This window comes from Rhipicephalus sanguineus, chromosome 1 (genome assembly GCF_013339695.2).
Source record: "Rhipicephalus sanguineus isolate Rsan-2018 chromosome 1, BIME_Rsan_1.4, whole genome shotgun sequence".
In the NCBI taxonomy this organism is placed as follows: Eukaryota; Metazoa; Arthropoda; class Arachnida; order Ixodida; family Ixodidae; genus Rhipicephalus; species Rhipicephalus sanguineus.
The window spans coordinates 213,526,054-213,541,085 of NC_051176.1; the positions used below are offsets into that span (position 1 = coordinate 213,526,054).

General features: G+C 43.1%; 1 protein-coding gene across 1 annotated transcript in view; it reads left to right on the top strand.

Annotated features, from left to right (window-relative positions):
• The window catches only part of LOC119407127 (zinc finger protein 142), an 88,109-nt gene that overhangs the window by 57,328 nt on the left and 15,749 nt on the right, over positions 1–15,032 (top strand). Inside the window, exons 13-14 of the mRNA XM_037673993.2 lie at positions 6,238–6,450; positions 11,870–12,089. Coding sequence (XP_037529921.1) covers positions 6,238–6,450; positions 11,870–12,089 — 433 coding nt within the window. The remainder of the gene's footprint in view (positions 1–6,237; positions 6,451–11,869; positions 12,090–15,032) is intronic.

Consider the following 15,032-nt stretch of genomic DNA (forward strand, 5'->3'; position numbering starts at 1 on the left):
GTTTATCTCGATGGAAGCTTCTTCGCATGTGCGGTGAATGAGACCTCGTGCAACGAGGTGGGCTTCCTTGTTGAGGTTGGGAACGGCGGACTCACAGGAGCTTTGGGCTGGGAACCGTATGACGTAACTGTAGAAACAGCGCTAAAAGACGGGACGAACGAGGAAAGGACACAAACAACGGCGCTGACTAACAACCAAATGTGTTTTATTCTTCCAGTCTGCATTTATATACTCCGCCACAATCTCAACAAAGCAAAAGGCAAAGAAACATAGAAAAAAGATGATTAGCCTGCGCAGAGGCCAAAAAATCTTCAAACAGACAGAAACGTTAACTCCTTCGGAAGGAGGGAGATCGAGGGGAGGCTGACACATGCCTCTCCGCCATTATAGATATGATACGCTTCAGAAATGACACGCGCCCGTTCATCATGGTACTTCGACAGGAAAATGGAATCTTTAAAGATGGCTGGCAACCACATTCATTACAGTGAAGCGACAATTGACTATCTCTGGCTTGTTTACGGACGTTGTTTGCATGCTCGCGCATGCGGTCATTAGCGCACCGCCCCGTTTGGCCGACATAGTAACGGCCGCAAGAAAGAGGTATCTTATACACAACACTATCACAACATTCAACATACTTCTGGCGATGCTTTTTGCTGCATCTTTTCGTCTTGGTCTCTCGATTTACTTGCTGACACAGGCTCCAGCTTATTTTTGGCAGAAAACAACAGTCTAACGCCTGCCCTGCTGACCACTTTCTTCAGATTATGTGCCACCTTGTGCACATAAGGAATAACCACTACTTTCTTCAGCGGGTGTGTCACTGATTGAACAGCAGGTGAGCACTTGCTTTTAAAACCAGACACGAGGCTTTCTGCGATACTGGTCAAAAGCGTTCCTGGAAAACCTGCAAGCTTCAGGCGTGCTACTTGAGAACAAAAGCTCGCTTCGACTTGGTGGTCACAGGACCTCTCAAGCGCCGCCTTCATGCAAGCCCTTGCAATACCGCGCTTGACAATTTTTGAATGCGCAGAGGAAAAGGGAAGAAGGCTCTTTGAGACCTAGGCGCATAACACCAACATACATGGCTGTTTGAGAACGAAAGTTCCAAGTCCAAGAAGCGTAGCCTATTGTCTGAGGGATGCTCAGTTGTCAATTCAAATGGACTTAATTCCGCGAGGAACACGTCAAAAATTTTCGCAGCAGGCTGCACGTCATGAGAGTTAGTGCTATAAAAAATTAAAAAGTCGTCCACGTATCGCATCACCTTTACCGTGCTAGTCTGTCTGAGCTTGCTCTCGAGGTTACGGTCATAGCTGGCTAGTAGAATGTCACTGAGAACAGGGGCGATGCATGAGCCTATGCAGACTCCTTTCCGTTGAATAAAAAGCTTATCGTCGAAGCTGATGAAGGTCGATTGCATGTAAAACTTTAAAAACTCTAAAACTTGTCTACAGTGATTCCACACGCGTTCTGAAACTTAACAACACCGTATCTGTCAATGCAATTACCAACTTCAGCACACACATCATTCTGAGGTAACGAATAATATAAGTCCTTGACATCGACCGAAAAAGCACAAGCACCCACTGGACAGTCATCCCGGAGAAAGGCAGAAACGGTACCTGGTGTCCTTATGAGGAAAGGGTCGTCGATGTCAAGGAGGCACAAAAACCTTTGCAGGAACACACCAACTTCTCGTTGCCACGTTCCGCGCTCAGAAACGATCGCCCGGAACGGGCAAAGTTCCTTGTGAGTCTTAGCGCTGAAGAAGGCTGAAAGGCTGGTTCCTTTGCACGCCTTCACGGATGATGCCAATTTTGCAAGTCCTGCTTTTTCGCATAGCTGAACAGCCCTTGTTTTCACCTTCGTAAGAACTACTCCTTTCACTTCGTTGAAGTTGCCGTCAATGGCCGCGTCAGCTTTTTCTTTGTACAGACCACGAGGCACCACCACGAATCCTCCTTCTTGTCAGACAGGAGCAGCTTCAGGTCGGCGTCTCGAAGGACAGCAACCGCTGAGCGGAGCTTTACAGTGTTGCCTTTTTTAACCTTCTGAGGCAGGCAGTCAACTCCTTCCCTAATACACGGTCAACTTCATCTGTCCTTGCTTTACCAGCAGCTGTTCTGACGAGGCGAGTAGCTCCGTCTTGTCCAAAGCAGGATGCTCACAAAATTTGGGTCCGAGCTTGAGAAGGTCAGCCACGTTCTTCGGGATTGAGGCATCTCCGAGTACCATCACATCTTTACCTTGCTCTGGATACTGATGTCTGCTCCTTGGCAGTCGAGCGACTAAGTTGCCCCAAGAAAGTCGGCGTCTGAGACGCCAGTCGCAGGTCTTCCAGAAACCTCTTCTGGGCACTGGGTAAAGGCAGTTCATTGCGGTTCACAACCTGCAAGCAGTCCGAGTAGAAGCGAACCTGTCGGTATGCCTCTGACCGCAAGATGCGGCACATCCTTTTGACGTGGCCTTCCGAAGGCATCAGAGCCCCGAAAAGACGGGAAACTTCCGGCGGCAGGTAGCAATGCTTTGAGCGAGTAGGTGTAGAGACGAGCTCTACAAGTTGCAGTGGCAAGCAGATTGATGCAAACAACAGAAGAACGCAAACACAAGAAAGGCGTGAACGAAGAAAAAAAGAGCCCGATGTAGAAGAAATGAACTGCAATAAGGTACGCATTTGGGCTGGTTGGTTCATGATTAACTGTAGAAACAGCGCTAAAAGACGGGACGAACGAGGAAAGGACACAAACAACGGCGCTGACTAACAACCAAATGTGTTTTATTCTTCCAGTCTGCATTTATATACTCCGCCACAATCTCAACAAAGCAAAAGGCAAAGAAACATAGAAAAAAGATGATTAGCCTGCGCAGAGGCCAAAAAATCTTCAAACAGACAGAAACGTTAACTCCTTCGGAAGGAGGAGATCGAGGGGAGGCTGACACATGCCTCTCCGCCATTATAGATATGATACGCTTCAGAAATGACACGCGCCCGTTCATCATGGTACTTCGACAGGAAAATCGGAATCTTTAAAAGATGGCTGGCAACCACATTCATTACAGTGAAGCGACCAATTGACTATCTCTGGCTTGTTTAGGACGTTGTTTGCATGCTCGCGCATGCGGTCATTAGCGCACCGCCCCGTTTGGCCGACATAGTAACGGCCGCAAGAAAGAGGTATCTTATACACAACACTATCACAACATTCAACATACTTCTGGCGATGCTTTTTGCTGCATTCTTTTCGTCTTGGTCTCTCGATGTACTTGCTGACACAGGCTACCAAGCTTATTTTTGGCAGGAAACAACAGTCTAACGCCTGCCCTGCTGACCACTTTCTTCAGATTATGTGCCACCTTGTGCACATAAGGAATAACCACTACTTTCTTCAGCGGGTGTGTCACTGATTGAACAGAGGTGCGCACTTGCTTTTAAAACCAGGACACGAGGCTTTCTGCGATACTGGTCAAAAGCGTTCCTGGAAAACCTGCAAGCTTCAGGCGTGTACTTGAGAACAAAAAGCTCGCTTCGACTTGGTGGTCACAGGACCTCTCAAGCGCCGCCTTCATGCAAGCCCTTGCAATACCGCGCTTGACAATTTTGAATGCGCAGAGGAAAAGGGAAGAAGGCTCTTTTGAGACCTAGGGCATAACACCAACATACATGGCTGTTTGAGAACGAAAGTTCCAAGTCCAAGAAGCGTAGCCTATTGTCTGAGGGATGCTCAGTTGTCAATTCAAATGGACTTAATTCCGCGAGGAACACGTCAAAAATTTTCGCAGCAGGCTGCACGTCATGAGAGTTAGTGCTATAAAAAATTAAAAAGTCGTCCACGTATCGCATCACCTTTACCGTGCTAGTCTGTCTGAGCTTGCTCTCGAGGTTACGGTCATAGCTGGCTAGTAGAATGTCACTGAGAACAGGGGCGATGCATGAGCCTATGCAGACTCCTTTCCGTTGAATAAAAAGCTTATCGTCGAAGCTGATGAAGGTCGATTGCATGTAAAACTTTAAAAACTCTAAAAACTTGTCTACAGTGATTCCACACGCGTTCTGAAACTTAACAACACCGTATCTGTCAATGCAATTACCAACTTCAGCACACACATCATTCTGAGGTAACGAATAATATAAGTCCTTGACATCGACCGAAAAAGCACAAGCACCCACTGGACAGTCATCCCGGAGAAAGGCAGAAACGGTACCTGGTACTACGTATGACGTAGTATCTTTCTTCGAATTCCTCAGACGATATTAGCTTGGCCTTCCCGAGGAGTATGTTAATGGCCTCGGCCGATATTCTTCCTCGCGCGTAGTTCCTGATGGCCAACTGCGAGCCGTTGACGACATACCTACAGTTAGGGTAAATTATGGCCTGAGTAATAGCCACCTCTCCTGCGATTTCAGAGTTATTTGAGCGTATTGAGCATGCGCTTATGCACTTTCGTTCGAGTTTATTACTACCGCAATGTAGGATTCGTGATTCGGGTACTCCGCTGCATCCACGAACAACGCCTCCTTGTCTGTACCGTAGACCTTGAGTAGCTCTGCTTTCTCTTCTGGTCTGATTAAGTTCGGAGGTGCATGTTCTTGGGTAGATTGGGGACCTGGATCTTTTCCCTGATCACCTTTGGAACTGACACTTTACATCGTCGTTGGTTTTGATAGTTTATCCCTAACTTGGCCGAGGATACTCGGGCCTATGCGCGTGCTGGCTAGTCTCTCCAACTGGGCATTCTGTTGAGCCTCTATCAGCTGTTCTAAAGTGTTGTGTATGCCCAGTTGAAGTAGTCGCTCTGTGCTGGTGCTATCTGGAAGGCCTAGAGCTTGCCTTTCACATGAGTGAGTTGATCTTGGCTTTTTGGCTGTAAACCAATTGAGGTATGCTGCTACGTATAAAATGTGACTTATGGCAAAGGAATAGATAAGCCTGATGACATTAGCCTCTTTCATGCCCTGTTTGTTTGTGATTCTCTTGATTAGCCTTATTGCGTTGGTGACTTTGGTTACTAGCCTCCTGACGGTTTCTCTGTTAGTGCCCTTGGATTCGATGATGAGTCCAAGGACTCTGATTTGGTCTACTATAGGAATAGGCCTGCCATTTTTTGTGCGAATTTGGATTTCTTTGTCGGCTCGGTCCTGGCTGTATCCCTTGGGTGGTCTGCCTTTGAGCGTGAGTCGATAGAAAAGGTGTTCGGATTTATCCAGCAAGCACTCGAGGCCAGCTTAAGATGTGAAATAAACATAATGAACTGCTTTCTGGGCTAATGTGGCTCAACCATGAAGCTGATTTGCCAATCACCAGCCGTATACTGGGGAGGAATGGGACAGCCTCTACTTAACCGTCCCATTCCTCTCAAGCTAAGTTATGCATAGTAAACAACACTCAACGGTAAAAGTCTGCTCTTTATGCCTAAACTTACTCTTGCAAAACGTATGATGCTGGTGTGTGTTTTCGAAGACGAATGGGTATTGGTTGTCCACAAAGCGGTTTAAATCTAAGAGAGCTGCTATTGAGATAGCAGAAACTTACTTTTGACACATGAAAGAGGTGAATTCTGGTTACAGAGAGCCCCATCCGCCGAAGGTGACTGGCATTACAGCCAGGCTATTGGTACGCTAGCACCATTTTATCAGTACCCGCGGTGGTGGTCTAATGGTTATAGAGCTTGTCTGCTGACCCGAAGGTCGCGGGATCAAATCCCGGCTGTGGTGGCCTCATTTCAATGGAGGTCTAATGTTGAAGGCCTGTGTACTTAGATTAGGTGCACGTTAAAGAACACCATATGGTCAAAATTTTCAGAGCCCTCCACTACGGCGTCGCTCAGGTTTTGGGATGTAAAACCTCAGATATTATTATTATTACCATTTTATCAGTAGTTGGTTAACATATTTGACCTAACTACGGGAGAGATGTACGAGTTGTCCCATTCCTCTAACCGTGCCAAACCTCCCGACTCTCCCCTAAGCTTTAACGAAAATTTTGAAAATAAGCCAGAGGGGTTTGTATTGTAATTGCCCCGCTTGGCTGCATAGGTCTGGTTTTGTGCTTTATTTTGGCTACTTCCCTTTGGGCACTGAATTAATTGCTTTCACTTTTTTCTTGGATGTGGGTTAAACCTTGTGATGGAAGATGTCCAAATTGTTCCTCATGATCACGTATATAGCGATTTCTGTCATGTCATGTATTGGTAACTGATGCAAGTAGGGACTAAGCCCATAAATCATTGCAGGTGAAGCCATACGTGTGTTCATTCTGTGGCCACATGTCTGCACGGAAGGCCATGCTGCAACTTCACCTCCGCCAGCACACAGGAGAGAAGCCATTTGCATGTCACCTATGCGAATACCGCACAGGCGATCACAACTCACTGCGGAGGCACAAAATGCGTCACTCTGGTACCAAGCCATACAAATGTCCACACTGCCCTTATGCCTGCATCCAGGTGGGTTGCTTTCAGCTTTATTTTTTCTCTGCTTTACTAGATGTATGAGCATTAATTATATTCATTTACATGTTTTTCTTATTGTGCTCCATTATCTGTTTGAACAGCTACACAAATATGTAATCCTCACATGTCCTAGATTGAACAGAAGCCTGGCCATAACTTGTTAGTAGTGCAGGCAAAAATAACCAGCATAATTGCCACTTATGATTGTTCTTTACTTGCCAGGTAAGGCAGGTAACGCAGGATGTTGTCCTTATGGTTCTAGCTGAAAAAAAAAAAAAAAAAAGGAAGTCCAGGTGCACTCTGCCGCTAAATATAATGCACTTAACGTGTTCCTCTGTGAATATATTGCCGTAGTTTAATTGTATCCAATACTGTGATGAAAAATCAAACTAATGAAACCATCCAAAAAACTGTCAGTAACCAAGATTAAGTATTAATCAATAGCATGAAATGCATTGCAGCAATGTGCAACAGTGAGGTAATAAGCCTTTGTCACGTTATTTTTTTGTTTATTGGTTTGCTTATATGATCTGTAGTTGCAGTTTTAATTTAAAAATAAGCAATTTTCACAAAAGCAGCCTAAACCTCACTGATACCTACTGTCCACGTACTACAATTTTTGGATATATTCTACGTGACTCGCCATATTACGTACGTACCTTTTTCTCACTTAAAGTGGAAAAACAACAGAGATGTGAGAATCATGACCTCATTGTCTCTGACTGCTGTAGAAAGCAGACCAGCTGACCATTACTGGATTAAACAAGTCCAACGTCCACACTTACCTTACAATGTAATACTTTCCGTTCGTACACCAGTTCTTGTTTTGCTTCAGCTTCTATTTCTTTGGCCGTCCGTCATTGACAATGGGCTTATCTGCATTGGAGGGCACTTTGACTCAGAAATGGATGCTTCACTCAAGTGCTATGCACACACACACCAAGCTATGTGGATACTTCTGGCTCCTAAAAGGGTGCCAACTGTGAGGTTGACCCTTAGAGGCTGTTCAACATGCCAACAAAGCTCATACCACAGTTTGTGCTTATACCACAAGGCTAGAATATTGAAGCTAGTCAATTTAAGATTTTTAGAGTTGGCTTCCACGGACGTTATTTTCATTCAACTGGGCAAATGTGTTGTACGGCCTTCACTGCCATCTCCTCATGCACGGTTACGCATGCTCTTCACCTTGAGCTCACAGCTGTCATGACCACTAGATTGCTGGCTTTCAACGTTTCATCTCACGCATTAGCATACCTTAAAACATATATACTCTGGTAAAGCCTTGTCCTTCCACTGCTACACATGGCAGCTTGAAATCATGCTGCATGCAGTTGGGCTGATTTCTGCAGTGCACATCATATCCAATGGAAATTAATATTTGAGCAAGTACCTTGGAGAGTCATATATTTTGAATGATTGGTTCACATCACCATGAACATATTGAACGAGGTCACAATTTCTTATGTTTTTAAAAGATAACTATGGTTGTGCATGAAGTAGAGGTGAACATTTACAGCCATCCCTTGACCCATTTGTCTGTAGACCCTGGCGAGCTATAAACTCCAGGTTAGTAAACAACATTAGGCACCATCAAATGAAACCAACCGACAGTTAAGCCAAGGAAAGCATAAGCGACATTATTTTTTGTTTTTAACTGTAGTGTAATAATTATGACATAAATTAAAAGGAATTAAAGTGGATGAAAAAGCACCCTTTTCGTCGGGGAAGTCCAAACCAACAACCTTTGAATTAAGCATTCGATGCTTTACCACTTGAGCTACGATGGAAGGCGCTTCCCCGTCCACTTTGTCAAGTATTTCTTGTGCATGTTACCTCTGGGAGTTTTAGCCAGCACCACTCATAGCCAAGGCGGTGAGTGAGGAACATTCTATTGCCAGAAGGCGTCATGTGGCATGTGATCTTTGCTCGAGGTGATCTTTAAACCTCATGATCTCTGCGACACTTATTTTTTTCCTATGTAGATATGATTGGAATAATTCATTGAACAATTATTACGTGCTGTGGACAAGGCTCTTGCATACCGCTCAGGCTCATTAACTGCGGGTTGTGACACTCTCCGTACGCTCACGTGACCACGAAGGCATACAGCCTGGAAACAGACTCTGTACATTCCACGCATGCAGTTTGTCTGTGGAGCCTGACAGGCATGGAAGTACCTTAAAGTGCATCGCCGCCAGAACATCCGTGTCCAAGTCACTCATGTTAGGTGTCTCATTGCAACTGCATACTATTTGAAACTGCATATAATTTGGGAAGAAAATCACCGAAGTTGCCCTTTGGCTCACGGCTGTAGGAATGAACCAAGCCACACTGTAGTGATGCACTCTGCATTAATTTTCACCACCCAGGGTTCTTTAATATGCAGCTATAAATATGTGTTGTACTAGAATGTTTTTGCCTTTCATTCTTATGAAAATTTGGCCACCACAACCAGGATCGAACATGCGACCTCATGCTCTGGAGTGCAACACTGCAGCCACTAAACCATGGCAGCAAGTGGAACTTGAAATTTAAGTGTATCCCAAGTGCCCAGTTTCGTTGTGGGTTTAGCCATATTGGTTTCTCTATTCCCAGTTATAATGACAGATGTGCCAAAAGCCTTTCTCTTACTCTATGAGACAAAGATAAATGGGACAACAATAAATTTCATGTTTGTAGTGTGGGCGAGACCATTAATTTGGAACATTCACACTGTGACGTCTCTCCTAGTCTATGTGTTTATTTGAAACACTAAACTTCATAATTTTGCTTGGCCATAATGAACTGGCACTAGTCAGGGAATTCCCATGGAAATGCCTTCAGAACTGACCAGCTTGAGTAGCTGAGTTCACTGTCGTGAAGTAAAAGGAAGTTTAATTGTTAAACGCATTTAGTTCTAATATTCACAATATTTGCAATAGTGGCTACATAGCTATGGCACTCTGTTGCTAAGCATGAACTGCAAAAACACAGATATACTTTGTCGCACTCCCAAGAAACCTTGTTGGGCAGCACCATTAGCAGCATCATAATGCTGGTCACCGTAGCCATTCACATAAAATATAATTTGTGACTTGTGTTTGCATGACGTTGCAAGTACTTTGTGGAAAAAAAAAACGTGGCATTATGTATTACAACTATTCTAACTAACTGTTGCACAGCTACAGGTGAGGCGTGGCAACCATGGGAATAATTCATCAACGTGCAGAGCACTTTGCACACCTATGGCTTCCTCGTGGAAGCCGCTGTAATCAGATAAACGATGGCGTGGTTTCTCAAACTGCCCTAGTCATGAAGGACATAGAATGCCATCTACAAGCAGAGCAGGCTTGGTAGCCATGGTGCTTCGACTTTCTCTAATACACTTGTGCTATTTGTAGCCACACTGTGATATTGTGGGATTTTTGGCATCTAGGACCACAAAAATTTGAATTGAGGGTATCTCTTCTTTTTCTTGGACTATGAAAATTTCCTGAGCAATAAGCTAGGTTTTCGGGCATCATCTTTTTGCTCTTTGTTGTTCGGCATTCTGAGAATAGATTTAAAGGAAATATGGAGGTTTAAAAATGTAACGAGGCCCATTAAAGTACCTGAGGTAGCCAAAGTATTCCTGAACCCTCTCCTACAGCATCCATCATAAGCAGCTGTGCAGTGGCTAAGCTGAAATGTTATTCTCTGGCAAAAAGTCTAATGTTAATAATTACATGTGTTACTGAAGCATACTGAATTGTGATTACACCGTTCAACTTGCTGTACTTGTTAAAGACAGCATCTGTGGGCACATGCTGTACTGATCCAAAATACAGATTGAGGTGTTACTCCAGCTAGAACAGCTGCATTTTCATTTATTTTGTTCACGCTCCAATTGTGTTCACATAGCACGGCACTCTTCAGTTAACCCTCTCCCTACCGAGTGTTTTGGCCAGAAACGATACAAAAATACCGACTTATTTTTTATTTGCCTATTTCATGCTATGTGTCCTTGAATAACAACAAAAAAAAAAGCATGTAAAGGTGCTTTATCCGTAAAATACACGTAAAATTTGGCAAGATACATGGAAAGTATGCAGAAGGTTGGTTTCACTGCACTGCACTACAACCTCTCCAGTCTAAGAAAATTTCTCTTTGAAATTTAAAAAATAAAGCACAGAAACAAGTGAGCCCATGAAAAAAAAAAAAAAAAAAAAACCTTGGACACACCAGTGGGAGTTTGTTTACATCTATCAGCATCCACTGCCCATATGTCGAGATGTGGTCGTCATCCGAATCCGATGATTTAGATGAAACGTGCTGCTCTGTCTAGTAGCTGCCACACTTACAGGAGAACTGAAATTCTTCTTCATCCCATAAAACTCTGACAAACAAGTGTGTCTTTTTTTCTTTTTTTTTTTTTTCTTAACAGAGCTGTTGCCAGCACGCGTGCACCGCTTGTGCACAGAGGACGGCACCATTTTCTAATTCCGATTACCAGAATGAAGTCCTTTCTTTGAGCACGTTTTTAAATTTTTTACTGCGCCATCTGTTCAAGCTGAAGAGAACTCGGCAAAATGAATCGGGATAGCTTAACTGCAGTGCTCCCATACGCTTCTTTGAACGTTGACAAGCCCAGCTAGTCTTCGATGGGAATGGTACAAACCGTGTGTACGAGCTCACCTCGTCTATGGTAGGGAAAGGGTTAATGCACATATTTTTGTATTTTTAGTTTAAATAAATACAAGTGTTAGAAAGTCAAGAAAGATTTATATTTAATTTAAATTAATCTTTCATATGATGACAGCCATTGCAGTCAGGGACATGATTTCACTACTCACCGATGTAACTCATTGGGCTAGGTGGTGCAAGAACATCTTGCTTGAAAGAGCAAAAGTCTTGCTAGGCAAGTGAATTAGAATTTGCACTTCTTTGGAAATGAAGCATAATCTTGGAGCTCATTTGCAAAACTTGCTATCAAATGAGCATCATGTCAATTTAACGCAACTTGTACATTTCACTCATAATTATAGTTGTATGGTGTTGGAAAGTGGTAGCAGTGCATGTGACAGCTGTAAAAAAGGTTCATGGTTTTGTCAGCCTTCTATATTGCAGTAAACACTCGTATAGTACTTATTAATCTTGCTAGTGTGGTGTGTGTCCACGCAGCATGCATTGAACATATCTCACTTGATAACTCCGATCACTGGCTTTCACATCGCAGGCATGGTGAAAAACACAAACAGAAGGGAGCAAACATATTGAGTTGCTTCTTACATGTACCAATGTACGAATGCAAGGAGCAGCAAGGTTTATATACGGATATACACAAGAAAATCTATTTGCAACATCTACGTGTGTGTCTACAGAACATTTCTTGCAATGCTTTCTTCTATATATACATACACTGGGCTAATAGGAGAGTCCTTTTTGTTTTTAGGCCATCTCATACAAGATGCACATGAAGAACAAGCACCCTGGCCTGGATGGATTGTATGCTTGTTCACTGTGCAGTTTTCGCTCAGTGAGCAAAGAGAACTACACCAACCACATGTCAGACCATAAACGAGGTTTCCTGGCGGTGCCTGCCCAGCTTTCCAGCCCAAGTACAGCCACCTCCACAGCCAGCACAGAGGGAGAAGGACTGCAGTTGCCTGAAGGTACATGGCAACCAATGCCTAGTGTTGAACTTGTCTGTTCTAATTGTGTGGGCAGAACATCACTGTAACAGGTCTCCTCTATTTTGTGACAAACTTGGTAACATAGTAAGATAGCAAAAAACACACCATGCTTAGTACTATACAGTAGAACCTTACTGATACACTTCTTATGAAGCCAAGAAAAAAGAAAAAGCACAACCCTTGACAATGTAGCATGTGATAACACTTCCTCCAGCATTATTCGCCTCGTGCGCCACCGATGGTGCCGCTGCGAACATCGCTCCGGTGACGCAAAGGCGGGTATTCGGCTTTTGTCGTCTGCTAGGCTCTGGCTAGAACAGCAGCATTTTTGTTATAGTTCGCTTGCGTGGCACGGCATTCCTCGACTACTAGCTGTATTTTCTTGTAATGATAGTTCTTTAAATGGCTGCTAGCATTACAGGAGGTTAAAAAATGTTAACATTTAAGCGGGGACGTGGCAATGAAAACTATCTTGGTTATTTATGGAGATAAAGTGATGAAATTTGGCATGCAGATGTGATATGTTGTGCTGATATCATAACTGAAGTCTGTTTTGAGCTATCTGTTGTAGTTTTTGAGTTACAACACTTGATAGACTCTCGTTGTCATCCCAAAATGAATTAATGAATTGGACATAAGTTTGTCAAGATTTTTGCATAAGCATATTCACAAAGGCCCATTCTGTGCCGTAAATCTATTGGTTTATTTTTTTAATATTCAAATGAGCGCACAAAAACATTTTTGAAATTTCTTGTACTCATTTTCTTACTAACAACTTTCACAAGAAGCCAATTATAAAAATCTATATGGCATGCAGACAAATATGGACAGCTTAAGAGTATACGTTGTTGGGCTAGTTGGTTCATAATCTTCAAAATTGGCTAGCGCGAAAATGGACAAGGACTGAGAAGTACATCAGTGTTCCTTCTCAGTCCTTGTCCATTTTCGCGCTAGCCAATTTTGAAAAAAAATATGGACAGCTTTACGACACTCCCCAATGTCTCAGGATCTAAGTGCAGAAAACGGAATGGTTATACACTCAAACCTCGTTATAACGAACACGGATATAACGAATTATCGGTTATAACGAAGTAAATGAATAATAGTCTTGTCATAGCTACAGTGTTACAAATAAACGTTTATAACGAATTTTCGGATATAACGAAGTTATTTTTGTGGCAGATGCAACTTTGTTATAATGAGGTTCGAGTGTATCTTTATTTGTTGTGAAATGGCACAGGGATGACTGACAGCAGCTGTTCAAAAAATGAAAGCTGAGAAAATGGAGGTAAAAGCTAAGAAAATGGACCTCAGAAAAAAGCTGGTTTTATTTTTTATTGGAGAAATGCAGCTATGTGGCTATCTTGAGCTCTATCTGTCCTCTTTATGATGACGCCAATATGGTGGCACTGTGTCAAGGGAAAACTGCAGATTTACATTTTCTAAAGCCCAATTTTCTCATAATTTTTGATGACAGCACGCTAGTAAAATGCCATTTTTTTTTTTCAAGTTCTGCTTATTTTGGTCTAATATTTCACCACGACATGAAACATGGTCTCATGATTGCAGAAAAAAATAAATTGAGAAATTGAACATTTTGACCAAATTTACCATTTCCATTGCCACGTCCTCCCTTAACATGTCTTCTATATACGTATAGCCATCGCCGTCAGGATCATGCCCCCAAGTTTGTAGCGTCGCTCACTGGGCTGGATGGAGTTAAAATAGCTTACGTGAAAGCGTGAACGTCGTGCCAAGCTAGTTAAAGAGAGTCTACGCTGCTTTGGAAGCGAAATGCGATGAATTTTACAGCTTATTCGCAGAAGTTAGCGTTATGTAAACAGACTTGAGTTGAATGAAAATTCACACTCCACTCCCAATTGTAGTAATGTGGATCTGTGTACACAACACGTTTGCTGACAAAATAAAGTTGATAACTTCATCGACCAGCCGGTTATTGCAGACAACTAGCGCAAATTGGGCGAGTTGGATGCACATTAAAACTTGTTACACGTACTATCGGCTCCGAATGAAACTCCAGCAGTGGTGCGCGTGGTACAGTTCGCACCCTTATGATTAGAGATAGATAAGCTCTTGCGGTTTGATGCTTGTGAGCCAGATTCATGCTTTCGATTGTGCAGTGCTGCCAAATCGGGTGTGCGTGCTTGTCAATGGTGACAGGACGGTGCGCATTATACAGTTCCTAATGCTTGGGGAACGCACTCCGCTGTTCTTGTTTCATTTGTCACCGATAGTACAGCTTGGTAAACAGTAGCAAAAATTGGCAAATGTGTCCAGGAAGAGGAGAAAGAGAGCTCTTTCCCACCATTCTTCTGGCCCCTTTGGCTAGTTATTGCTATTCTTTACCGTGCTGTAACAAGAATGAATATTTTAAGGGGAAAGCCAATGCAAAAGCTTTGTATTTATCTACATTAGTATGATTACACTAATTCTGTTCATGATACTTTCAAACAAACGTGAACGAGTCAGCAAATGTTGATTTATTAAAGTAAACGTAGGGATTAAAATATGCTGCAAAAAAAAAAAAGCTCCGCACAACCTACCAACATTTCATATCACCGTCGTGCATCCCCTTTTGACACGTGCTCTCAACTTATTTATTTCTTGCTTAAATTTCAAGTATTTACGGCGGGCTTACATGGCAGCTGCTGAAAACTTGGATTTAATCAAAGGTTGTTGCCTGTAACGACCAATTAATTTATTTGAATGATATCACACATCGTTTGTCATGTGCTTAAAACTCCGAACAAAGGAATTGAACCGAAGGAGCAGGCTTGGCAACCAAACGCGCAGCATGCAGTATACGTATATTGCACTTTAACGCAGACACGGAAGCGAAAGCCCGAACGCTGAAGTCAGTGATCGAAAATTGGCCGGAAAGTCGCTTTGAGTGCATCACAG